Source organism: Cyprinodon tularosa, unplaced genomic scaffold, assembly GCF_016077235.1.
Source record: "Cyprinodon tularosa strain WSP-4 unplaced genomic scaffold, ASM1607723v1 ctg246, whole genome shotgun sequence".
NCBI lineage: Eukaryota > Metazoa > Chordata > Actinopteri > Cyprinodontiformes > Cyprinodontidae > Cyprinodon > Cyprinodon tularosa.
In genome coordinates, this window is record NW_024038913.1 from 1,513,741 (window position 1) to 1,540,810 (window position 27,070).

At 37.4% G+C, this 27,070-nt stretch overlaps 3 protein-coding genes across 3 annotated transcripts; 2 read left to right on the forward strand and 1 right to left on the reverse strand.

Moving 5' to 3' along the window:
• Positions 1-171: 171 nt before the first annotated feature.
• On the forward strand, positions 172-3,798 carry snrnp25 (small nuclear ribonucleoprotein 25). The gene is made up of 5 exons (XM_038287836.1): positions 172-522; positions 3,033-3,123; positions 3,212-3,317; positions 3,393-3,467; positions 3,550-3,798. The coding sequence occupies exons 1-5, from the start codon at positions 307-309 to the stop codon at positions 3,605-3,607; spliced, it is 546 nt and encodes a 181-aa protein (XP_038143764.1). The 5' UTR covers positions 172-306; the 3' UTR covers positions 3,608-3,798.
• A 164-nt stretch (positions 3,799-3,962) lies between these two features.
• On the forward strand, positions 3,963-8,990 carry LOC119785285. The gene is made up of 6 exons (XM_038287834.1): positions 3,963-4,055; positions 6,523-6,672; positions 6,761-6,901; positions 6,978-7,064; positions 7,246-7,393; positions 7,538-8,990. The coding sequence occupies exons 2-6, from the start codon at positions 6,531-6,533 to the stop codon at positions 7,644-7,646; spliced, it is 627 nt and encodes a 208-aa protein (XP_038143762.1). The 5' UTR covers positions 3,963-4,055; positions 6,523-6,530; the 3' UTR covers positions 7,647-8,990.
• Positions 8,991-10,249: 1,259 nt separating this feature from the next.
• mrtfbb (myocardin related transcription factor Bb) lies at positions 10,250-26,801 on the reverse strand. The gene is made up of 14 exons (XM_038287802.1): positions 26,574-26,801; positions 19,196-19,261; positions 17,598-17,653; positions 17,422-17,497; positions 17,029-17,187; positions 16,646-16,836; positions 15,672-15,800; positions 14,575-14,819; positions 14,349-14,481; positions 13,365-14,246; positions 12,747-12,854; positions 12,026-12,121; positions 11,884-11,944; positions 10,250-11,793 (listed from the first exon to the last, which is right to left on the reverse strand). The coding sequence occupies exons 1-14, from the start codon at positions 26,671-26,673 to the stop codon at positions 11,366-11,368; spliced, it is 2,730 nt and encodes a 909-aa protein (XP_038143730.1). The 5' UTR covers positions 26,674-26,801; the 3' UTR covers positions 10,250-11,365.
• Between the last annotated feature and the right edge of the window lie 269 nt (positions 26,802-27,070).

A 27,070-nucleotide genomic window follows, 5' to 3' on the forward strand; every position in this document is an offset into this window, starting at 1 on the left:
AACTGCACACAAATGAAAATTATTTTAAAAGATTTAGCAACTTTTATTAAGTTAAATTATTGTATATGTTTTACAACGTACAAAATATTATTTATGTATGATCGTATCATAAGAAATGTTATTTTGATTAAGCGGAACACTATTTGAGGATTTCGATTTTTCCACCGGATGTATATTTTGAGCGTTCCACATTAAAACAATCACCTCGCTCTTAGGAGATAACATGTTTAGTTATTTGTTTTCGTCTTTTTTTCGGATTAAATCGGACTTTTGTCTGATTGTTGAATTATTTCAGTAAGGTTTGAGATGGAGACGGAGAATAATCTAAGCGCAGAGGGTGAGATTCTTAATGAGGAGGAGGTGAAAAAGGAGAAGCTGTCATCAGAGGAGCAGGAGGCAGCAACAGCAGAGGAAGAAGATGAAGATGAAGATGCTCTCCCGCACTCGGAGATCCTGGATATTTTCGAGGAGGGACTGGCTCGACTTGTGCAGGACCCTTTGCTCTGTGATTTACCAATACAGGTGTGCAGGATCAAAAAACAAAACAAAAAAAACGTGTCATTGTTTTGTTGAATAATACTGCAAAGCTTAACTCAAGATTAAACTCTTGGTGACATGTTCATTTTCTGTCTCTATTAAAACCAGTTGATATAAAGCGGAGTTTATATTGGGCAAGAGATGCGCATCTAATTAAGCGCTTTTGTTAATCAATGCAAAACCTTCATCCTGTTTGACAAACGAATTGCTTTCAGGAAAGTTTATATTTTGTGGTTTGTTTAACATGCAACATTTTAAACCTATAATTTACTAACTATAATTTAAGTTAAAGGAAAGTTTGTTTCTTGTTGCAGTATTTCCAGATTACTTGTAGCAGCCAAGTACTTTTCTAACATTAGAGACTTTTTTAAAAAACAAACCTTTAAATTTCATAGATAATTTCTATGCCTTTCTGAATGATCATTCAAAGATAAGTTTAAATTTGATAAAAAAAAAAAAAAAAAAAAAAATATATATATATATATATATATATATATATATATATATATATATATATATATATATATATATATATTTATATATATAGATGACTATTCTGTTTTCAGCTAATAGCTCTACATAGCAAATACATTATTCTAAGATGTTCTAAAAATTCTAAAATGTTTTCAGTTATTGAGTTATTCTCGCCGTTATCTTGCTAATCCTTTAGATTACTGCTGAGGGTTCAAGGAGAGATTCTACATTAGAATTGAGGGAGTTGCCTGTTTCTGTTTCGCTTGGATGTGATTGCAGATAGATTGTCTTTATCATCCAAAGGAAATTTGTCTTGGATACAAACATTGGCTACTCTTTAGAATAAGACCCTTAAAATCCCTGATTTATACTAGGGGTGCACTGATTACAGGTTTCTGGTTAATAATCAATTCCCGATCTTTAAAAAGCCTAACATGCCGATTCTGATGTTGACCAATGCAGATTTCATTTTACAACTGACACTGTTATAAAATCATGACACGACATATTTCATTCTTATCTTAAAAAATAAAATAAAATACATTAATCACTGCCAGTGAAACAATAGAAACCTCTGAAATAACTGCTGTTATAAAAATATAAATTAAAGTTTAAGGGATTAACAATGGGTGGTTTTTAGACCTTTACAGAGGTAGATCAGATTGGTGGAAAAATCTGTTTTACATCTAAGTATAGGCCAATCTACTGCCTCCCAAAAGTATAATTAAGGCTGAATTGGCCGGCTGATTAATTGGTGCAGCCCTAATTTATATTTACACCCACTTCTCTTTTATATGTAGTAAATTTTTCATTTGTATTTTTTCAGATCAATATAATAATTAATAAGTAAAAGCAGACATGGAAAAACAGATCAATGTTCATCTGACTTGTCTGCATTCACGGTTTTGTGTTGTTTTTCCAATGCTGTTTATGGTTTTGATGTCTGGTGCAGACATAATGAACCTCAACACTTCATGTAAGGAAATTGCATAATAAATCTATGAACCTGAAATACAGGAAGGTAGCAAATAAAAAACAAAGCAGGTGTGTATGGTTCTCAGCACCATATTTAATAGCTAAATGTTAAAGCTAAAGTTTTGTGTTTGGAAAAGATTAAATTAGAGGGCATATTGTCTTAAGCTTTTCCCCTGCTTTTAGTTTAGTTTTATTGTGCGTGTTTCTTTTATTTTATGCATATAGCAGGAATTGAATTCAAAGAGCCTATATCCTGCTTTTCTTAAGCCTTTCAAAGTCACCTATTGGCAAATATATGGTAAATAAGGCCTTTAATGCTACATGGATATTCATTTGTTCTGAAATGTAGTGGTTTTCTTTCAACCTTGAAGGAAAACACTTCATCAAAGTTAGGACATGTCTCCCTCTCTGGGTGAAGCTTGTTTAATCAGACTACTTCTGAAGGCTGTAAAAAGGCAGAGACCTCTTGAGGGCAAAAACAGATTTTCATGGTGTAGACATTTGCTTAAAAAATGGAGGCTTCTGCCATGTCTAGATAAGCAGCTAAAAGCCGTTTCTTCTTAACTTTGAGATTGCATTGCAAATGTATTTAAATCATTGTTAAAGTAAACCTACCCTTCCAGACCTAATTCCTTTGTAGGTATTCTCCAGCCACGTGTTTTCTCAGGACAGTGAGGAGCTGCTTCTCAGACAGCAGAACTTCTGAGGATAACTCAGAGTTGCATGAATCAAAAGAAATACCACCCTGACTGATTTTGATCAAGGAAAATATTTAAAAGCTAAAAAAAGTTGATTTTGCATTATATAGGCCCTTTAAAAGCTTATTTATGTGTTGAATTTTGTCCCAAATATGGAGAAAACATAACATTCCCACAAAGTTTGGACATTTTCATATACATAAACACTTTTAGTGTTTAAACTCTTCTTTTTTGTTCTTGTTATATCTTCCTGTGGTCGTTTTTTTCAGAGCTCTCCCATCGTAATTATGGAAGACCTGTAAGAAAGGTTGGATTTAAATGCTCATTGAAGCTCTTTATTTTTTTCAGGTCACCCTTGAAGAGGTGAATTCCCAGATTGCACTGGAGTACGGCCAAGCGATGACCGTTAAGGTTTTAAAGGCAGATGGTGAAATAATGCGTAAGTTTTTATTTTTTGGTAACATCTTTATACTAAATTGTTGTCGATAGCTGGTTATAATGTCTCTCTATCTGTCTCATTAAAATAGCCATAGTTGTTGTCCAGAATGCTACAGTCCTGGATCTGAAGAATGCCATTCGCAGGTTTATGGAACTCAAACAGCAGCGAGAAGGCGGAGTCAAACATATCAGCTGGTAGGATGCTGACATACACAAGAAAATAAACAATGATCTGTAAATAACTTAACGCTGTTCCCCTTTATTTCTCAGGAGATATGTTTGGAGAACCTTCCACCTGGTATTTCAAGGCGAGAAGCTTGAAGATGACACTATGAGGCTTAAAGAGTGAGTGTTTATACTTACGCCTTGATGTAACTATTCTAAGATCATAACTCTCTGAAACTTTTTGGTAAATTTTCATCTTTAGTTATGGGATCAGGAACCGAGATGAAGTGACGTTTATGAAGAGACTCAGAAAGAAGTAACCCAGGCGACATCTACTTTCATGTGGAGGATAAACACGACTTCCTGCAAAGCACACCGTCAAATGTTAAAAAATAAACACAATTTTGTGTTATTCCTTTTTTTTGTACACTTTTTCATAGATATTTCCTGGTTTTATATATTTTGTAACATTTTCTTCCTATCAAATTAAATACGTGTGATCTGAATAAATACAATGTCATTTTTTTATTTTTTTACAATAAAATCTATTTGGATTTTTACTATGCGAGCACATGTCTGTGTCCTTTTCTTCCATGTCACTCAGAGGGTTGTGTAGCATTTGGCAAAAATGGGAGTTATAAACACCGCCCAAATGATTTGAATATTTCCTGCAAGATGGGAACAGTATTCACTTGTTCACATGATATATTTCACCTGTGAAGGAGACAGCGGAAGCAGCAAAGTAAGAACAGGAATTTTCTCATAGTGGTATGTATTTTTATATCTTTATTGCTTTAACAGGTTTATAAGATATTTTCTTATAAACCTAAGATTTGTTTATAGAATGTATTTCTCTGTAGATTTGAGGAAAAAAAATAAATAAATAAATAAATAAAATAAATATATATATATATATATATATATATATATATATATATATATATACATATATGATCATATATACATATATGATCTCAGTTAATTAAGACTCAGGTTTTATAATTTTTTACCACCCGTTTATACAGTGGAAGGTTTCTTGGTGGAGACAAAAACAGGAACTGTGTAGGTTTTAAATGCTAAAACTAGTTTCAGGATTATTTTAATGGGATAATAATAGGGAAACCATTTCAATGCCAAATAAATGTTTCTATGCACTAAAGTTAGTCTGTGTAGACTTTGAGGGTTACATAGCTAAACCAGAAAATTTACATTTCTGTTGTGTTGTTTCTTTTACAAAAATAAAGAGATCTATTGACGACTATGCTCTGTAAATATAAGTCTGTGGGGTTGAAATTTGTCCTACTTCTTTCACACTAGTGGGGAAATCTTAAATAAAACCTAAACCTGAGCGCCCTGCAGGGGATGTAGAGCTGGTCCAACATTTCCTGAATGGGATTAAAACCTGACTGCTCCTCCTAAAGCCGAGGTTTGATCAGCAAAGGCCTTCCCAGGAAAACGGAGATGTGTGGTGCCTCTGAAAATTGACACACCTTCCGTTCCCCCTTGAAGAGGGGCCACTAGTCTGCTAGTCCAGGGGCACTGTGCCTGATCACCAAGTGATGTTATAGAGGATTCTCAGCAACAAAGGCCCCACAATCTCCACGGACCTGAAGTAAAAAGAGCGGATAGCATCCATCGCCAAAGCTTTGCCACTATGGATTTTTTCGACCACCTCCTTGAGCTTTGATAATGAGTCTAACTGTTGTGTGAGCATTGTTTTTATTAATGTCAATCTGCTTCTAGCACAGAAGTCAGATAATGGGGTTTAAAATCAAGGTGCCCATTCTTTCCAATAACGCCCTTGCAGGCATCACTGCCATTTCCCACATAGGCGTTAAATCTCCAATTCAGATAATGACCCTTGAAAGGGATACTGTCCATATTAGCTGTATAAGGTAATCCAAAAATAAATATTAGTAAAAATATGACAACAGAAAATGACTTTGTTAAAAGTGAAAGTCACTGATAAGAAAGTACTTGAATAAAAGTCAGGACATGGTTCCCAATAATTGGGAAAGTAAAAGTAGTAAGTGTTTTTTTATTTAAAAAGAAGCAAAGATGAGTTTTTTTTTTTTTTTTTGGTCGATCCCTTCACTTTTCTAAAAACAGTGAAAAAAGAATTTCTTGATAACTCACTTAAGCCCTAAGAAAACATGGCAATCAAACAGTACCTTCTGTCCATAAGAACTCAGAATAACACAAAAGCCTTCACAGAATGACAAGCATCCACACTTCTGGTGTATGCCTGGGAAAACTAAAAAGTAAATGTGTCCGTTCTGCCATATAGGGAAAAAGCTGAAGTGTAATATGTCAAATTTGCCTAGAAGCAAAACAACACAAATCTCACTGCACCTTACCACCTCTAATGGGGAATGGTTTAGTGGTAACTTTGGATATCGGCTTTTAGGAAAATATTACGAATGAAATGTAGTGGAACAAATGTTTTTTATACCCCTTTAGAAATAAAAAAGAACAGAAATGAACTTTTCTGATTTAGAAGAGACATACTAAAAAAATAAATAAAAATGTAAATAAACTTATATCACCACTCATATCAAAACCATATCACCACCAACCATTTAAACCCCAGAACCAGTCTCAGAATCCGAGGATCAAGTTGTTTACTTTAAAGTGGTTATTGCAGAAGCATTCAAAAACTACTTTAAACCTATGTGGAAAAAGTAAACTTTCATCTCAGGCTGGAGCTAAATGAGGCTTAGGAGAGTACTGGATAACCCTGATATCTGAGATTTTTAAATGGTTATTTCTGAAATATTAACACAAAAGAAGATTTACAAGGAAAAATGTAAAGAGATAAAAAAGAAAGTTTAATTTAACAAGCAAATAGCAAACGAACCAATTGGCAAACACACACAAATTATTTATATTAAGAAAAAACAAAACACAAGCGATTAATAGAAATTAATTTGACAATAAGCTATACACAAACTTAAGATAATGAAAATGATTTATTTTTGTATGGCTGCATTTACTTTAACAAGTGACACCCAGGCCTGAATAGAGAAAAACCTGTAAAATGATAAGCTTCACTTAGAACATATAGAACCGAAGTAGCCTAAAGAATCTCAAACTCAATGCTTGTCAAACTATAAACTTACAGAGAAGTAAAATCAGAAAAATTAGGTCTTTCTTTTTAGGCTTTTAAGGTCCACAGAAGGCACTATCTGCAAAGAACAAAAGCATTAATTGCTCACATTGTCTGCCAATCTTTCAGCTGCCGCCATGAATTCTTCACTTGATGAGGTGGACAACATATCTGTGGACCTGAAGGAGATTTCACTAAAGATTCAACAGCTTGAGGACAGAAGGAAAATCTTGTGTGTATTCCAGGAGCTGAGGAATCGGGCTGAATTTGGACAGACAGGTAAGAGTAGTGGAATCCCAGCAAATGAATCTTCTAAAGTTATTGACATATGTTCTTTGAATGTTCCTCGCTGTTGTTTTCTTAACAGAGGAAGCAGCTGCTACGGAAAAAGAGATCAATTACATTGACAGTAGACTGAGAGAGCTGAGGACAAAGAAGGCTGATCTCCAAAATAACTGTGACAATATCTTAAATGCAAAAGATAATAAACACAACAGTGGTGAGCACGGTGAGTGTCCCAAACCGAGTGCAACGTTTTTCATGCTTGAGTCTTGTAACTAATTTTGTTTTTTATTTTGTGTCAGATATACAGTGCAGTTCTAACAAGAATACTAATGTTGACGTTCCTGAAACTAAAATTTTCTTTGTTGAACCTCCTCCTGCTTACCCCGGTGAGTCAGCAAGCCTCCGAAAATACTCGTTGGAGAGGCTGCAAAGCAAGGCACAATTATATGGACCAAGTGCAGATGTGATATTGGGGAATGATTTCTAACGACTACAGTTCTGCTGTATATTTAATCCTGGTTAAAAATAAAAGAGACACATTTTATAAATTTGTTTGTATTCTTACAGCCCCAGAAGTTATTCTGGATGTTGGAGATCTTCCTACAGAATCTGCCAGGACACAGTGCCCAGAGTGCAAACAGTTTGTCATAACAGAAACGTTGTCTTCCGTCAGTAGCGTGACCTGGCTTGTTTGTTTTATGATGGCTTTGATAGGGTATGCACTTTCCCTTCCATTTGGGTTGTTGGTGAAATATTTGCCTAAGCACATAATTAGATTTTGCTGAGCCTGTTCCTGTTTGCTCAGCCACTTCCACTTTTGTTGTCATCTGCAGTTTTTGTTTTGCTCTCATTTTTGCAGCTGTGTGGCCGGTTGCTGCCTCCTTCCTTTCTGCATGAAAAGATTCAAGTCCACCACACACAGATGTCCAAAGTGTCGGTCAAATATCAGGATCATCAAGAAGCTCTGAGAGGAGATGCAGGCGGTGAGCAGCTGCAGTTTAAACTGCGAAAGCACTGGACCAATGGTCACTGGTGATTTAGAAACTGCTGAGAGGATCTGCAAAGGAGTCTGGTTGGCAGCATCAACCTCTATCATGCAGGCTATGCTGAAAATCCATGTCTAAAGATTTATTTTTATGAACTCTAAATATAAATCCCAGCTGAATGGATTTAAAGAAGCATATTTTTATAGGTTCAGTAGATGTTTGCTTGTATATTTGTTACATAGTAGATTTGTAAAATTTATATTTTAGGTATTAAGAAATTCCACTTCAAAAAGCTCTTTAGCAGTAGTTGGTGAAGCATTTTAAAAATGTTCTTTTCAATAATTTCAGCTTGCTGATAGTAACATATTCTCTAACAAAATGTTTTCCTTTTATTGTTTTTATTCAGAAAAAAATATATAGACCAATTGTGTCTTTGTGAACTGCTGCTAATGACAATGTGCCAAAAATTTTGGTTAGACGTAGCAATGGTCTATTTTTTGCGTTTAGGAAAATTTTACAAGGATATCATTTGACACCATTTTAAATGTCCTTGACTTTGAAAGATAAACAAATAGTAATAAGAAATTAGTTGTAGTATTACTGTACAATGCAACAGGGGAGTATTAACTTTGCTGCACAATTGACCACATGTACAGTAGAGCCTTATTCCAGATATTCTTTTATTGATGACTTTCCTCAGAACTCTTATGTATAACTATTCATAGGCTTTCCTATGAATACCTTGTTGAATCACCTTTGTTCGCAAATTCAGCCATGAGTCTTTTTCAAGGTGGCACAAGCTTAGCAGATCTATTTTCAGGAAGTTTTACTCATTCTTCTTCATCAGGAAGGATGTAGCTGTTCCATAGATATTGAATTGGATCTTGGCTCTCTGCTTTGGGTTATTTTCCTGCTGAAAGTCTGTCGGCACAGTGATCTAAGATGTCGCTGTACACTGCTGCATTAATTTTTTCCCCTATCCTGACTAGTTTGCCAGTTTCTGACAGTAAGAAAAAAAAAACTATAATGCTGCCATCACCATGCTTGACCATGGGGATAGCATTTGTCTGGTGATGAACATTGCCTCAAGAGAATCCTGCCTCTGAGGTTTACAGACTATTCCTTGGACTTCATGCTGGCTGTGTGTGTGCTCTGAGACACTTGTGACTTCTGGAGCCTTATATAGACAGTCGTGTGGCTTTGCTATCCGACTATTACAGGTGGACTCAATTTAGGCTGTAAAATAATCTCAAAGATAATACAAATTTGAGCCTCATAGTAAAGGCTGTAAAATATTTATATCAATAAATATTATTTCTACTTGTAATCAACAAAAAAAATACATATATATAAATATTATTCATTGTCATAATCAGGTACTACCAATAGAGATTATTTTAATGCCCACTGGAATAAGGCTTTAACATAACTAAGCATAGCAAAAGTGCAGTAATGTGGATACTTTCAGGATGCATTGGACATCTGTATGTTGAGGAATGTAGCACAAGAGATCCACTTATTTCAACTGTATCTCTGAATTTATTGAACTTTTTGAAGGTTCAGATCCTTGATAATACTGTTGGCTTGAATGGTAAGGATGTAAAAAGCCTTCAAATGAATTGATCTATTATTGTTATTCACTTTGTAAAAAAAAACAAAACAAGAGTTCAACCTTTAATTTGAGTTCATTTTTCCAGAGGGGCAATCCAGTGGGGGGTATTTAGAAATAATTACACAGTCTGGCAGCAAAGCTGTTAGAGAGTCCAACAACTTCTAATTAGTAATCCTTAACTTTCTGTTTTTTTAGAGCATTTAATGTAGTATGAAAAAGAGGCCTTTTTTTAGCTGCTGCCAAAGGAGACCCTTGATTATCTTACCATTTTGGACAATGAAAAGGTTTAGTAAGAGAGGTAAAGACATTTCCTGAGCTCACTGTTGGAGGAAAAATGTGGCATCATGGGGGTCGCCAAGTTTCCTAAGAAGCTGAAAATGTTAACATCCCAACCACCCCTGAGGGAATAATGCCAGGATTAGAGGAATAGAAATTCAGTTTTCCAACAACAAATACTCCAGGTGGGCTTTGATTGTAACAAGGAATAACAAGGAATTTGGGAAAAGCCTTGTGCCCTCACTAATAGGATATATGATGATGTGATTGCTTCATTTAAAAATATTTTTTCAAAATAACAGCTTATTTTAAATAAAAGTCTGGTAACCCTGCCAGTAAACAAAAACTGGCCATCATCTTGTGTGCCATGATCCACGGCAAGAGAGATCTCAGGACAGGATGTTAGCCAAGGCTAATAAATCTTTATTTATGTACTCTGTATACTCTTCTGTACTCTCTTAGTAAAATGTTATGGGAGAAGATGACCAGTGTCTTATATGCAAAGTAGGATTGGTACAGGCAGCAGGGCAGACAGGGAAATATTGCCCTCACTGAATGAATAGCTATAACTCAATTAAAGGTTGGATTTTTGTAGATTTTTCATAAAAAAATAACTTCTGCAAAAGTTGTTTCTAGCAGTGGGTATGAATGTAATGAGCTATTTGTTCAACAAACATTAGAGGTGACTTGCCTTCTGTAGCTTATCTTATGACTGAAATATTCAAAGTTTGGATTTTATTACTCGAACGCATTTCTGTCTTTACAAAAGCAAACCTGTGATGACTTTATAAAAATAACATAAATACATCATACAACACAAACTATAAAGACTGCAATGTTTGTTTTTTTTGTGTGTGGGTTACAGCTGACTTATGAGGTTTTATTCAGCTTTCCACCACATTAGTGCGTCTTTCTTTTGAAGGTGACAGATTTGGAACTAATGAGTCGACTTAAGACAGCAAAAGTTTTCTTCTGAGATTTTCTTTAACAAATAAAACGTTTGTCATAGATATTCCAGATATTTTCCAGAGAACCATGAGACTCAACACATAACAAATTAGAATACCGCAAAACAAATCTCTCTTGCATTTCCTCATCTAAACTCACACCCAGATCAAGGTTGCCAATAATAGCAAACAACACAGCGAGCAGATGTAACTGGAACACTTTCCTGCTTAACTGGGAGTCATCCATTTTATGATGTTGTTTGCTATTTAAAAAAAATAACAAAACAATAATAATAAAAAAAAGATGATTAAAAGTTAGTTTGACAAACTTAAGCGCATGAAGTTTGGTTAGTTTGGTTGCCCAACATTTGATTTATGCAGGAATGTGTCACTAAACTGTGGAACTAAAGGCCTCATTGGTGAAGTGATGTTTACAAAGTATTGTGTAATAAACACTGTTGGGTATGTTCTGGGTTGTTGGGCCTCTGCAGTGCAATCAGACTTTCACTTCTTTGGTTAAATGCCGGATTTATGCCTGTGATAATCATTCCGACATAGGGTGGAGTAAACAGCACAATGGCTAAATGCAGCTCTCTTCCATCTGTTACCAGGATTAGTGTATTTTATTTTTCTCTTCTGCGTGCTGAGACAATGCATACTGCATTACAGAGGCTGCAGAGCAAAGCAAAATGCTTGTGTGAAGAGAAGAGCAATTGTATGGCATGAGATGGAAATGTTTAAAATATCGGTACCATTTTAAATGTTCTCCTCAAATATTTATAGCTTTTACAGACTGCAAGAAGTGCAGCTCGTCAACCTCTGTTTATAAAAAAAAAAGATAAAGTCCACATTCACTCTTTGGTTACTCAGTCCCAGTTCAAGTGAGAATCCAGGAAGTCAGAAGAGAAGACGGCCCCATGCACTGACATGTCCAAAGGGTTAATCCCATCATCAGGCACAGAGAGGGTGAGGTCCAGCCAATCCATACTGTCCACAGAAGTGTTTTGCAGGTTCACACCAGAGGGTGGCATGCTTTCACTGAAGTTCAGCTCCATGTGGACCAAAGGTGAGTTCAAGTCCTCCATCAGCTTCAGACTCCGAACCTCCGTATCATCTGCAAGGGTTTCCAGGTTGTTTCCTGGTGAGAGGAGCGGTACTCCAGGCAGCTGAGCCACCTGGACTAAAGGTGGAGGACGGGTCAGAACTGTGTTGATGGGAAGGGCGGTAACGCTGGCTGTGACAGGGAGAGGCTTTTCCAGGCTGGAAGGATCCTGCCTGATGAGAGGTGAGATCTCTGTAAAAACAAGACAACAGCACATTCAGAGGAAATCATAATTTTTCTTCTATGATAACTGTTCCAAAATGCAATTAAAGCCTCTCTTACCTCCACTTTCAATCAACACGTCGAATAGGTCGTCCATCTGCTGACATGCTGCTGTCGGACCCTGTAATAAATTAGAAGGTGATCTAATGTATAAATTATTTCTAGATAAGTTTAAATGATTTACTAGAATTTCTTTTTTCACCTGAGCAGTTGTTATCATGCTGCGTCTCTGTTTAACTGCATCCTCATAACGAGGTGGGTCTTTGGGCTTTGATGTATGATTTGTAAAAGCTGTTTGCTGCAAAATAACAGTGGGTGGGTTTGAAAAAGATTTCACACAAAGAAACCGAAGACAAGACCAGATGAGAAATAAGCATCAACTATAGTGGTTCTGATGCAAAAGGTGCCCTGAGCAAGCCTTTAGTTAAAGAAAGGAATTATGTGACCAAATTAAAGTTATATTGGAGGATTTTTGCAAATGTTTGAAAAGACCCGCCCTCTCCACTTAAAAAAATAAAGAAAATGCATGTGCACAACCCTGTACCTGCTCTCTATTTAATCTGTGCGACCATGCACAAGCTTGTTTCTCCTTGTGCACGCTTTGTTTACAAGTTGCTGCATCCATCTCTCATTACAAGCTTACTTTCCAAAATAAGATTTCTATGCTTTGCCCAAAGAGAACCCTATTACCATTGACTGAACATGCAGATTAACTTTAGAAAATATGTATTAACTTCAAGTGACGGATTACTTTTTTCACTCCGAACAGCATACCGCTGTAAGCAGTTAGCCAAATGATTCATATTTTGTGTTTTTACTGCCATAAAACCTACATAAAATTTTTGTAAAGCCGTACAAATAATAAATACATAAACTCTTATAAAGAATGATTCAAAGAAAGCAACAATGACATTTTTTTTTACCTTTGTTTTAAGCCCTTCTTGCGGAACTTGGTGAGAGGAAGGACTCTCACATCCAGACATCAGGAATGCACTGAGAAAGCCTTGCCCCTTGGTATCTGTCCCCCACGTCTGCATAGAACATTAGACAGCTTATAGATAATGTCTGATAAAGTACTGAATTGCAAACAAAATACAGTTATGTGGAAGAAAGAAGTCAAACATTCTTTATTCGGCAAAAAAAAAAAAAAAAAAACACAGTTTCACCTCCCTTATAAAACTGTTGAGCTCACTGGAAACAACATGGTGCACACATTATTTCTGGTAACATGTCCACACTTTTTATATGTTAGATGCTCAAAATGATTACATCACTTTGTTAAAGATGAGTAAACACAAATGTGAGAACAAAGAAGCTGCGTTTTCCACAGTAGCAAACAACTGACTGGTAACATGACCTGCGGTTAAACTGGCAGCACAACCTTAAAGCATGCTTCTATATTTATGGAGGTCATCGTGTGAATTTCTGGTGCCATTTGGAAAAAAAATTTTAAAACCACAAACCACAGCAGAGTGTGAATACTGAGACTAAGAAGACAGAACGAGGCTGAATGCAGCAAAGACGAACTATGTGCCCCCTACCTCTGTCAAATGTGGGGTGTGAGTGCTGGGTTGCTGCTGTGGTGCTGCTGATTTCTGTGGCTCATGTCCAGATCCCTGGATGCAGCCTGGAGCTGTGTTGTTAACGGCAGTGTGTAATTTAATGCCTTTGGCAGGGACTTCCACAGTGTCTGCTGAGCCAGAAAGGGATGTGGGCAGGAGGACTTGGACAGACTGCAGGTTTTCAGCCTTTGTGTTGGTCTCGTGGCCAATGACGAACTGATTTGGACTGGTTCTGTAGCCATGATCGCATGGTTCCTCCTGCTTGATCTGCACATGCAGACCAGGAGAGCTGCAAGCCACTGAGCAGTTTGAAAGACTCCTGTTTTCCTCTTTTATTTGGATTGGTACCAGCAAGCTGAGATGAGGGGGGGAATCACTCTGTTGGCTTCTTTTTTCCACCTCCAGTTGCATCTTTAGCTCCTCAACTAGCTTCTGCTCCTGCTCCAGCTTTCTCATCAGTTCCTCTATCTGAAGCTCCTTCTCATGTAGACGTTTGTCTTTTTCACAGTCCTTCTCGTTGACCTTCGGATGTGTTGGACCCTCTTCATGTTGGGTTTCCTTTGAGGGGCTTGAATGCAGAGCAGCATCATACGAAGCCTCTGCTACTGACTTCATAGGAATGTCAGTCATTTTAATATCTTCTATACCCAGTTTGGAGACTTTGGAAGCTATAAGGGAAACAGGCGGCGTTAAATGTATGCTTTCAGACTGTGAGTTTTCTGCGGTGACTCCTGACTCCATGGAAGCAACATGCTGGGTTTTAGTATTCTCATGAAACAGCTTGAGCCTCTCTATTAGGTCTGTCTTGGTCCCAGAAACTGGCAGAGATCTGAGTTTTAGCTCCATTTTCAGCTCAGCGACCTGTGAGAGTAAGAAAATAAAGATCATGTTTCAGGTGATGAATACTTGGAGCCTATCCCGGTCTGTAGCATGTAAATGACTAGTAGAATCAGCCTGTGTCACCTTCATTTCATCGATATTAGCCGGTAACTGATCCGACTTTGTGTTTGTATGGTGGAACAGCACAGGAACAGATGGAGAGCTTCCTCTAAGAACAAGAGCTGAGCAGCTGGTCTGTATCTCATTTGTAGACATGCTGTAGCGAGATGTTCAAAAATAGAATAGGAGATATTTGAGGGAAACCATTTTTTTTTGTTTGTTAACAATTAACTGCTGATTGGGGCCATACTTCAGTGTGACGGGTGCAGTTTGGGAGTTGTACTTCTGCTGCTGCAGGCTTAGGATCTGGAGCTGCAGGAACTGCTGCTGCTGCTGCAGGAGACGAGCATAATAAGAGTCCATAGGCACTTCACTGAGCTCCTGCTTCTGGTCAGGAGGGATGTACTGATGATACTTCAGCTTTTTAACCCGTGGCTTGAGTTCTTTGCTCTTTTTGCTGCGGCATTTGTCTGCAGATAGCTTCGCCAATGTTTGCTGCAAAGCATAACACACAGAGCAGGAGCAGATAAAGCCTCAGCAAACATAAATGCTTTGATATTTAATTTCAAAGTAAGTTATATCAGGAAGAACACAGTTTGCACTGAATGTGGAAACACTGCAAAGCTAAGTTAAACTGAATGCTGCTTCTTTTTACAGCATTTAGTTTGAAGATAGATAAGACAGATGATTGCTCTGACATCTCAAGATAGGATGAGGAAATGGGTAGTAAAAAGATGACATATTGTTTTACTTCTTGCACTTTCAGGAACTAGTACATATGAAAATGTTTGGCGTGCCTGCAAGTCTTATTTAAGACAAGAAACCAGAGGCTTGGCACGTTTAACCAGCATGCAGCCTCCACTTTGTCATCTTTACTCCTCTTTCATTTTCCCGTGCAAACTCTGTTCTTTTTGTTGATCACAGTACAATAAGACTTAGATAAATGCATGTTGTTTTTTGCCTCACTCCTTCTACTTTTAGCTTTGATTTTAAAGTCTGATTGAGGAAGACCAGTCTACAGATGTCAGATTTAAATGGCTATACTGCCAAAATATGCTAAAATGTTTTGCTCTCTGACCTGCGTTTGACTTGTTGGCTGATTATTTATCAACTCTTAAACTGCTCTGACTCCCAGTAAGATAAAATCCAGGCACTAACATTATCCGTCATTACATTTCCAAAGGAAACAAGAAAAAAAACTAAACAAAAACAGACAGAGTCAGTTAATCAAAGAAACATGACTCTGTACCAGAGGTCATTGACATAACGGCTATTTTTAAGCAAGATAAAAAACAAATTCAAAACACTGCTATTGTGTTTACAGGAAACACAAGAAAGTCAGCTTACTTTCGTAAGCACTGGTCCTGCTGAAACGGATTGTACAGCCGCAGTGATGGGCTGATGAGCTCCCTGGCTGCTGTGTTTGTCTGAAGTAGAGACATCTGATGATGGCTGAGGGCAACATGTTTGAGAGAACTGAGAAGAAGCAGAGGCAGAGATCAGGATCTAGAGGATCTACAACATCTGTTAACTATCCAGGATAACCAGAATAACGAAGCTTGATGAACGCTCTGAAAACACAAACCACTTGTCCAAATAGTAGTTAAAATCTGATTAAAGTTACATTTCCTTTTCTTGTATGCAGTCGATTAAAAAAGTTTCCCATTTTTTTCATATTACAATTTTACTGACTTTAACTTTGACTTTAAAAAAAGAAAATGTGTTTTTTGTGACAGAACAATATAAAATTACACATAACATAAAGTGGAAGGAAAGTGATACAGGTTTTTCCTCATTTTTAAATGAGACAATCTAAAAATCTAAAATGTGTGGCACATATCTGGACTAAGGCTCTTTTGTCAACACTTTGTTGAGTTGTGCAATTTAAACAACAAATCTTTTAGGAAATGTCTATTTTAATCCTCTTTCTGTGTCTGCTGAAGAAAATCATCCCCATAGCATCATTCTGCTCGCACCATGTTTTACTGCACAATGTTACTTTTTCACCATAAATTGCACATAGATGCCGAAGCTCAGTTTGTGTCTCCTCTGACCAGAGCATTTTTTTTTTTTACATGTCAACTGTTCTTTGAATGGGTTGGAACAAATAAAAAAAATAATAAAAAACTCTGTATAATGATATCTATGTTTAACAATGACAAATTGGGACAGAATTAAAGTGGTAGCTATTTTGAGCAGCTTTGAACCACAGCAATTTAATCACTGCTCCTTTAATAAAACTTCTAAATTTAGTTGGTTTCCCTATTGACTAGGAAATACAATCATGTTCGATCACAGAGCTGAATAAATGTATTTTGTACCTGCAGTGAAGGGCTGCGATCAGAGGATGCATTTGAAACCTCAGCTCCTCTTGATTCCTTTGGGGAGGGCAACGTTTGGGGAGGAGATGGTTGACTGTCGGGCTGCTGTGATGATAATGCATCACTGCTGTCCTCATCAAAGCTATAAACATCTGGAACATGTGGTGTGTCTGAGTAATCCGCCTTACCATCTGCAAGGTAAGCAAAGAGGTTTATTAAGGAATAAAGCCACTTCAGCTGTAGAACTGCAGTGGTTGTTGAGACAATTAAACATACATAGAGACATATTTAAGGCTTAGACCACAGGTGGATGAAAGCCTTTTTATGATAATAATGACGCAACACGTTTCGTCCCTTTGTGAGTAATGTTTGCTTACGCTTACTGTTTATTAGTTCTTTAACTTCAGGGTCTATTGGCAGGATCTTCTTCACCAGCTCCATGGATCCAGGTCGCTGGGTGATTTTCTTATTCAGATCATTGGCCAGTCTTGCCCTCTTTAGTTTAATCTGTGTGGCCTGGAGGGAGGGCTCTGCCGGAGTTTCTGATGAATAAAAAGAGGATGCACGACTATGATCCAGCTCCTCAGTCAGACTGATTTGTCATTGTGACTCAATGAAGGCTCAGTCGGACCTCTCACACAGTCTACCGCAAAATAACATTCACATAGACGTATGGTTGTTGAACAAGCAGTAATATCTGCAGACAGATGAATAGCAACCTTACTCATTCTGCTTATCCAAACACTATCACCCAAACACACACGAAAAGGGATTACCTTCTAGGATATGCATACGGATCAGTTCTGAGCGTTCCGGTCTGCTGCAGAGTTTATGCTTTAGGAAATTCCCTTTCTGATAAAAACAGACATGAAAGTATTTGTTTAAATATTTTTTGATCATTATTAAAGTCACAAATGAACATATTCATGTAAAAGATAACGTAGAGTCATACTCTGGCTCTCTGTAGGCTTCGGATCTGCTTGTGGAAGGCAACAGGGCTTTTTAGAGCTAGAAAAAAAAAATCAAATAAGCATAAACATGAAAACACAAAATATTTACATGCTTCTGATTTCAGCCTGATAAGGTATTTACTCTCCCTAAATAGGAAGCTCAAAATGTTTGTTGTGTTCCAACAGAAAGAAAGTTAGAAAACAAGTTTGATGTTTTCAGGCTGTAAAAGTTGATTGAATGTAGAAAATATAGATTATATAATTATAAAACAGGTGATTAAATTCATGCCAACATTTGTTGGCTTGATCAGCAACTGTGGCGTTATTTCTTTTTCCCATGCTTACATTTATGTTCTTGTCTCTGCTACTCTGCGTGACCATGTCCTCAGTTAGCAGAGCTCGTGGGAGTGAAACAGGAAGTGCCAGCTTTACTGACTCAAACAAAGCGATCACTCTGAGCAGGGAGTTGCTTTTTGATCGCTCAGAATAAACTCATCCTTCTGTAGAAGAGGTCTGGGTCACCGACTAGTCACCTCTGAAACGATGGCCATTGTTTGGTTTAATGATGTACTGATCAAAAGGACTCCAAGGAATGTCTCAGAAAAGTACAGTAAAAACATTCCTGCTTATTACTTTCACCTTCATACATTATTATGAAGAATATTATAAATGTTAAAGCAAAGCAGTCTGTAGTAAAAATAAAAAAAGATTACAATAAATGACTACAGCAACACTTTGACCAGTTTCAATCAAACTGATCAGTACCATTAGAAGTTAAAACTAGAAAGTTACATATACTGTACATTTATTCTCTCCCAGCACGTCAATGTTCCCTTAAGCAAATTTCTTATTCCTACATCGTGTTGCACAAAGATTATATGTGTTTTTTTAATACAAACAGTAGCTTGTTGAGGGAGACTCACAGAGTAAAAGTGCTTTTAATGGTCAGCATAAACAGAAAGCATCCACCATTTTTTTTAAGAATTAATGGAGTTAACAAAGTGTGAAAAGAGTTGAATCTGAGATGTGCATCCCCTAAACTTAACTACATCTAAGAAGAGGAAAAGTCACTCTCCTGAAAGTCTCATTGCTGATTCATGTGGGGTAGTGGAGTCAGAGAGGGGCAGGCAAAGGTTCTCCAAACAGAGCAGGAAGACAGGAAGACGGGATGTCTTCCATCCTGCCCTAACGCTCCATATATCAGGAGGGAAGTCACAGTTCCAGCTTCTCTTGAACTGACTGTAAAACTAAATATCCTCCCACTCAAAGAGATCCCACTGCCTCTTTGGTCACACGAGCAAATGCAGTTGAGAGTTGATTGGTTCTTTCAGGTATAGAAGTCAGTCATCATTATCAGAATAGTGATGTGACTATTATCACTGTTCATAAGACTTAAGCTGTTAATAGATTTCTATATCTAAACCCATCTGTTACAATAGAGTACACAGCAGCAAATACTGTTTCCTCATTTAAACAGTTAAAGGTGTATTTCAATCATTTTTAGGGACTTCACTTTTTTATTGCTGTCTAAGCCACCCCCCCCCCCCACCCCCCCCTTTTTGAGGAGTTTATAAGATGTAGAATAAGATGGGATACTCACGTGGCATTATGCCTTGCTCCACAAGCTGCTCCCTTGTCCTCCTCTGCTGCAGACATTGTTGAAGGACTGCAAGAGTGAAGAATGCAGAGGTTAAACATTTACTGTTTAGAAACAACTTTGACTCATATAACAACCATCTGTGAAACCTGCTGGCCTTCAAATAACACAGAGATGGTTATTATTTTTCAATCAGTGTGTTACCATGAAAGCCTAGCACCAAACTTTGCTTATAACCACAGTTATGCTGCTTAGTTCCTGTATGGTCCTGGCTTAGAGCCCCCCCTAAAGAGACAGTGTTAGAGTGTGTTCTGCAAATGAAATGCAGAAACAATTAAAATAGGGTAAAACTTCAGGGCTGCAGGATTTTTTGGAAAGTTCTGTGGTTTAATGAAAGATATTTGGTGATTGAATGAAATGTCCTCCAGGAGAAAGTCTTAAGTTTTAGATCTATCTGTATAAAGTTTGAGGATGCACCGTCTGTTTTCATTTCCCAAAAATGTAAACTGTAGTAGGATCCTGGTTTAAATATTTACAAACAAGTTAGTGTGGACTTGTTTCTCCAATAGAGTAAATCACAGAAAGAGAGAGAGAAAAAATTTGACGAGAAGGTTAGGGGGTGATGGTGACGCATGAGGCCAAGGCCCTTATCGTCATACTCTGTGGTGAAGCAAAGCCAGCTTAGCCGGATTTGCTCAGTGGCTTGGGAGAAACAGTCCCCCCTCATACACAAACACACAAAACATGGACCTGCTCAACTCCCCTGGGAAAGACGTTGGGTCCGAACAGGACTCTGTGACTCATTTGAGCAAAAATAAATCAGGCAGCTGTGAGAACAAGGCCTGGGAACCGTGACATTTTTTCGGGGTAGTTATGAGGGTGGGATCGCTGGTTTATTGTAGAGCCGAGGGGGATGTTCATGGGCTTCAACTGGTGGACAAGGGAATGGAGATTGACAAGAGCCGAGGCAAAGGGTGGAAGGCCGAGTCCACTCTCACAGCAGCACATCATCTCCAGAACAGAGAAAACTCTGTTCCTTCTCTGCCTGTTGTGTTTTCTATTACAAACCAAGACCAACGCGGTTTATATCCAGCAGTCTGAAAGAAAAAAAATCTATATTGGTTTCTTTCAATATTTGTTACTTAAAAAGATGCCAGAGGAAAACTTTTTTATTACTGTACAACTGCATATCAATAGCATGGAAAAGCTGCCTCCAAGCAGTATGAAGAGAGCTGGCTTTAATTTGAGCATCACTATAAGGGTACAGCTCACGCCCGCGGTCCTCCTCATTGTGTCATCTTGTGTTGAGCTTGAACCATAGCTAACCTTTATGTGATGCAAACTGGCTCCTGCTCACCAGTAAAGCATAAACAGAGGTTATAAAGAAACACAGAGGGGGGGCTCTGCTGGAATCCTTGTCTGCTGATGTAATCTCTAATCTCAGACCCATGTTGTTCTCAGCAAATCACCCCTAGAGGTCTGTCGTCAGCCTCTTTCTTTAATTTGACTGTTTTTTTCCCCATGAACTGCACAAACAAACATCTAAGTAAATGTCTAAAATGGCTAAAAGTATGAAAACTTTGCTGTTGTAACCACAATGGAACGTTATTTGTAAATCTTATGGTATTTATGATCATATAAGCATAAATTAATAGATAATTTTCGCTGTTAAGATGTAGTTTGGGCAGACTTCATATAGATGTAACAGACCTTACTTAATATGCTGATTAGGGCTTTTTATTCTCAGTGTGTTCAATAATGTTTATGCATAAAAAAATAAACATCTTATTTTTTTGTTTTTTCACCTTGCGTATAGGACATTTCTAGACAATCAAAATAAAAATGTGTTGAGTATTATCAATAAACTCCTCAGAGTAACAAAGCTAATGTTAACTTCTAATTGAATTTTCTCTCAAAATGAAATCAGGCCTTTAGTTTTTATACCTATATTTGTCCTTAGTTGTAAATTGATGGTGCAAACATTGATTCAGATGACTTGTGACTTGGTTGGCCTTTCTGAGGTTATTTGGCCCCTCCTCTCTGGCTTTAAATAACTTTAGAAAAAAAAGGTGCAACATGTTATATCTGACAGGAAGGACTCATTTTAATATTGTGACTTTTTTTCTTGGAATTTTTTTAAAGCTTTTTTTTAAACTCTTTTATGGCGTATGAGATATATGGGCTTAGACACTGTTCTTAATTCTCTAGAAACAAAGACAATACAAAGGGTCATTAATTACTATATACTATTAATAGTACTATATGGCATGTTTACAATGTGTGTTTTTTGGCTCACGTTGGGTTTCTGGCTGTAGAAAAAAATTTATCGAACAATGATTTAATGACTGGAAGCGAATATAGGTGTGATAAAAAGGGTCTCTAACCACAGCACTACAGTCGCCTGAAGTTGCTTATTTGCAAGCTCAAGTAGTAGGTTTTGAATAGCTGTTCACTGTAAAAGCCACAATGCATTGAAAGAGGAAAGTAAAATTATGCAGTAGAGTCCATTTTACTACACATACATTTCAAGTAATTAGATAGGAATCCATTTGTTTAGCATTTACTTTTAATGTTCAATAAACATAATAATACATACCTCCTAAATGTTGATTCATATATGTAAATTATATTAATTTAAGTGTCCCTGGAGTCATCATTTCTTAATTTGCTGTTGAATGTAATACTAGCATCAATGTGTAACAAAAACTAAAAAGTCATGTTATTCAGGTGAAAGATTACTTTTTACTGCACTAAGACATGAGGGAACATTTAAGTATATATATATAACATATGTACTAAGTAAAATAGTAAATACTATATTTTTTATTTATCCTTTATTTAACCAGGTAATACCCATTGAGATTAAAAATCTCTTTTGCAAGGGAGACCTGGCCAAGATAGGCATCAAAATTACATCACATCATTACATATGTATAAAAGACACACACATAAAAGCCAAATATGCACTTACAATAAAATTTCAATTAAAACATTGACATGTGAGGGAGTCTAACTCAAAACATCTAATTCTCAACTTAAAAGTATTCAAAGGAACCAATTTACTAAGTTTCATGTTATTTTGCAGCAAATTCCATGTAAAGGGAGCAGAGTAAGCAAAGGCCTTTTTACCCAGCTCAGTACTGACACGTGGGACAGAAAACAAGACAACAGCCTGAGAACGGAGAGAGTAATGACCAGTACTTTTTTTCATAAGAAGTGAACATAAATAAGATGGAAGCGCACCAAGAATAGCCTTATATATAAATATATACCAATGACAAAGCCTCCGTGTAGCCAAGGCAGACCACCCTACACGAGAATACAGCTCACAGTGATGGGTGCGAGCTTTACAATTAGTAATAAATCTCAATGATGCGTGATAGGCTGCGTCTATCATCTGCAGGCATTGAGCAGATGAATGCATATATAATATATCACCATAGTCCAGCACAGTTAAAAAAGTGGATGCCACCAACCGTTTTTTTACATTAAAAGAAAAGCACAGCTTATTTCGAAAGTAAAAACCCAATTTTAGTCTCAACTTTCTCACTAGACAGTGAACATGAGGCTTAAATGATAGGTTGTCATCAATGACAATACCAAGATACTTATAAGTTGAAACTATCTGTATTTCACGACCATCAAGAGTAACCACTGAAGGAACATTCAGTGACCTGTTCCGAAGGTCTGTGAAAAGCATACATTTAGTTTTTTCTGCATTGAGCACAAGTTTCAACTGTAGCAAAGTATTTTGGACCACATTAAAAGCATTCTGTAAGTGTGCAATGGCTTGTTTAAGAGAAGGTGCACAGCAGTAAATAACTGTATCATCTGCATAAAAATGAAAATTTGCATCAGACACATGCCGATTAAGATCATTTATATAAATAGTAAATAAAAGAGGGCCTAATACAGAGCCTTGTGGAACCCCTTTAAAGATTGGTAAAATACCAGATTGAACACCATCATGCTTAATGCACTGAGTTCTGTCACTAAGATAGTTTGAAAACCAAGAGACAGTTTTCTTTGAAAACCCTGATTTAAGAAGCCTAATCTTTAGAACATCATGATCAACCGTGTCAAACGCTTTTGACAAATCAATAAAAAGTGATGCACAGTGCTGCTTCTTGTCACGAGCAACAGAGATATCATTTATCACCTTCATTGCAGCTGTGATGGTACTATGTTTTTTTCTAAAACCTGACTGAACTGGGGATAAAATGTCCTGGGCGTGCAAGAAGTCTTTCATCTGATCACTCACCAGGGATTCAAGCATTTTGGCCAAAACAGACAAATAGAAATTGGTCTATAATTATTTAAATTTGACGGGTCACCCCCTTTCAGTAATGGACAAACAAATGCAGATTTCCAGATTTTAGGAATAGTGTTGCTCTTTAAAGTATGGTTAAAAAGGTACGTTAGAGGCTGTGCTACACAATCAGCAGCTATTTTTAAGAAATAGGGTTCTATAAGATCAGGTCCTGGCGGTTTTTCAGGAACCAGTCCTTTTAGGGCTTTTTGAACGTCAGCCACTGAAAATGGAACGAGATTAAAAACACCCGTAGTGACTGGCACATCTCCACAGGGTGTCACAGCATAAGGACAAACAGTGTCAAACAAAGAACCTGACTGAATAAAATGCTCATTAAAATGATTCAGTATCTCTAGCTTGTCATAAACTACTACAGACTCTTTCATAATAGAAGAAGGAACATTGATACTATCTTTGTTAGAAGAAAGTAATTTTATAGCCTTCCAGAATTTTCTGGGGTCATTTAAGTTATTAGTAGTGACTGACAGATAAAAATCAGATTTTGCTTTCTTAATAGAAGAAGAACATTTGTTTCTTAGCCGTCTAAAAGCAAGCCAATCAGACGAAGAGCCCGTTTTTCTTGCTTTGGCCCAAGCTAAATTGCGGTCATGAAGAATATCTCCAAGCTCAGAGGAAAACCAGGGATTATCCCGCCCCTTAACTCTAAATCTCTTTAGTGGGGCGTGTTTATTTATTACTTGCAGAAAACTATCCCGGAAAAAGATCTAGGCTGACTCCACATCGGGAATCAGCTCCATTCTACTCCAATCACAATTAAACAAATCATGGCAAAAGCCCTGTTCATTAAAATTTTTAAGATTTCTCTTACATATTACACGAGGTTTACCTTTAGGCAACTTAGTATTCCTTACAGCAGTGATAACGCAGTGGTCACTTAGGTCATTGCAAAAAACACCAACAGCAGAAAATTTGTGCGGGACATTAGTCAAAATTAAATCAATTAATGTGGATTTCTCATGGCACTTAAGATTTAAACGAGTGGGAGAGTTGATTAATTGTGTAAAATTGACAGAATCACAAAATGACTTAAATTCATCTGAGCAAGGTTTTAGCCAGTCCCAGTTTAGGTCACCTGCTAAAATAATTTCAGAGTAGTCCAATCTGGATAAGAGTTGAATAAGTGTCTGCAATGCAGTACTGAGGGCAGAAGGAGGCCTATAACACCCGACAACAGTAACATAAAGGCCCTTGGCCAACTCCACCCTCACTGCCAAAAATTCCAGCTGCTTACCAACTGATTCTGAATGGACTAACTTCATATTAAATTTAGATTTAGCATAAATAGCAACCCCACCACCCTTCCTTAATCTGTCAGTAAGAAACACATTATAACCATTTAATCCGATGTCCGAATCAGTAATTGATTTTGTCAGCCCAGTTTCAGACAGCACAACAATATCTGCATCTGTTAAATTCACCCAAATTCTAAGCAGATCCATTTTGGGTAACAAACTGCGAACATTTAGGTGAATTACACTCAAACCAGACATGGATTTCACATCAGATGGCAATGAAATACACTGCAACTCAGGACCTGGATTTGGCTGAACGTTGCCAGACAAAAGCAGCAATAAGAATATTAACCATCTCTGTTTACCATCAGTATACAACAGATCTGTAGAGTTTTTAAAATGAAAGTCCCAGAAATGTCTGTCATCAAATGCAAAATAGTCATTTAAAATCAAGAGATTTTGAAGCTGATGAATATCTCTGGGTAGAAACCAGGCTAAATTTAAGTCCTTTGCCAACTCTTTCGGCATTTGAGGGGAATGCACAAAGGCTGAACAGTTGAATCCATAGGCTACATCCAAAGAGCCATAAATGTTGTAAGATGTACTCACCGAGTGTAAATCACTTGATCTTAGATTTTGCACAAACAATGAGCAAAGCAACATTAAAAGAAAAGCCATGTTAGCAGAGGATGTTTGCAAAACCCGAATGAGCTGACAGGGCCTCAGGATCCACGCAGAGCCTGGAGTTGTTAGCTGGGCTGCCAGGGTCCGGAGAAGCCAGCAGAACCCCAAGATCGAAGTGAAATCTGGAAGGGCCAGCAAGGCCACAGGATCCAAACAGCACCCAGAGACAGTAACTGGCCTGCTAGGGCCTGAAGCCTAGAGATGGTAGCAGGGTTAGAGCTGAGCCAGAGAAGGAGGTTGGTAGCTAGGCTGTTTGGGCCTGGAGCCTAGAGATGGTAGCAGGGCCTCACGATCCAAGTAGAGCCAGAAGATGGAAGCTGGGTTGCCAGGTCCTATAGAGGCTCGGAGGGCCTCAATATCCAAGCAGAGCCAGGAGGTGATAGCTGGGCTATTTAGAGCCTGGAGTCTCAAAATGGTAGCTGGACTGCTAGGGCTAACAGGAAGAGCCTGGAGATGGAGCTTTTCTGCAACAACGTAGTCCATAATCTAAAAAATTCTCCTTATCTAAAAGCCAAAGAACTCAAGCATAGAATCTGCCAAGAAATTTCTCCATATATGAGTATAAAAGCAAGCAAAATGAGTATAAATGAGAATAGGCGACAAACACACATCAAACCATTCATGCCGCCATCTTGAAAGATATATGCATGATAATCATCATCATCTTTATTTATAGAGCACTATAAAAAAGCAACAGCTGAAAACAAACTGCTGAATATAGCTAAAAATAGGTTGTAACTGCAGCATATTTATTTCATTAAAAGATGGGCTCTGAAAGACTTTCAGTAAGTGTGTGCAGGTATTTGAATGGCACTGAGAGGTTCCATAGAAAATATAGATTGGTTATCAGTCTGCTATAGTTTGTATTTTTGCTCTAGGCTTTTTTGTGGCAAAGTCCTCAGCAGCTTATGAATTTAAAGAGGAAAGATTAAAGATATGCAAATATTGAGCAGAACCTTGATATGCTCTATATCTGGCAGTTGCACTTAATTTGCAAGCAGCGAACTACACACACATTAATGTTTTGTCTTTATGTTGGTTCTAGATCAGCCATTTTAAACAATAATTTTACTAACCCAATGTATGCATTATTTCAATAATAAAATGGGATGTGATAAGGAAGAAAAAGCACCTGATTTGAATTTACCCCTGCAAATGGAGGGGCTCTCCACATCCAGGCAAGCCATGGAGGACAGATCTTGTTTTCTTCTTGGCCAGCTCTGGAGTCCCATGGAGTGATGAGGCCAGAGCAGATCCAACAGGAGTTAAAAAGAAGGAGAGAAGACCCTGTTCTGAGTGAACAGCATGTGGTTCGTTGCCTCCTCTGTCTCTCTGTTGGCCTCACTAGCGAAAGTTTGTAGGTGTGTGTGTGAGACTGTGTGAGCCAAGAGTCAACTGAGGAGGAGGGAACACAGTGCTGCTCAAATTAACCCTTGCTTGGTCAGATAACTGTATTCATTGAGCTTCTATAGGAGGAGCAAGGCAACTTTTAATATTCTGTGAAATATGGTAGTGATTACTAACCAGGATATTCCCTTAGCAGGGGACAAAAACTATTTATACATAACTTGTAAAAAATGTCTTATAAACACTCAAGTGTTTTCTCATCTGTATATATTTTGTGTTAAT

What these genes read in the sequence shown, in the direction of transcription:
- snrnp25 (XM_038287836.1), top strand. Translation starts at nt 307, where the DNA reads ATGGAGACGGAGAATAATCTAAGCGCAGAGGGTGAGATTCTTAATGAG. An exon ending in GGCAGATGGTGAAATAATGC is followed by an intron (nt 3,124 to 3,211) that starts GTAAGTTTTTAT and finishes TCATTAAAATAG; the next exon opens with CCATAGTTGTTGTCCAGAAT. An exon ending in GGAGTCAAACATATCAGCTG is followed by an intron (nt 3,318 to 3,392) that starts GTAGGATGCTGA and finishes TTTATTTCTCAG; the next exon opens with GAGATATGTTTGGAGAACCT.
- LOC119785285 (XM_038287834.1), top strand. Translation starts at nt 6,531, where the DNA reads ATGAATTCTTCACTTGATGAGGTGGACAACATATCTGTGGACCTGAAG. An exon ending in GGCTGAATTTGGACAGACAG is followed by an intron (nt 6,673 to 6,760) that starts GTAAGAGTAGTG and finishes TTTTCTTAACAG; the next exon opens with AGGAAGCAGCTGCTACGGAA. An exon ending in ACACAACAGTGGTGAGCACG is followed by an intron (nt 6,902 to 6,977) that starts GTGAGTGTCCCA and finishes ATTTTGTGTCAG; the next exon opens with ATATACAGTGCAGTTCTAAC.
- mrtfbb (XM_038287802.1), bottom strand. Translation starts at nt 26,673, where the DNA reads ATGGGACTCCAGAGCTGGCCAAGAAGAAAACAAGATCTGTCCTCCATG. An exon ending in CTAATATCGATGAAATGAAG is followed by an intron (nt 14,247 to 14,348) that starts GTGACACAGGCT and finishes TTACTCTCACAG; the next exon opens with GTCGCTGAGCTGAAAATGGA. An exon ending in CGTGTTGATTGAAAGTGGAG is followed by an intron (nt 11,794 to 11,883) that starts GTAAGAGAGGCT and finishes TTGTTTTTACAG; the next exon opens with AGATCTCACCTCTCATCAGG.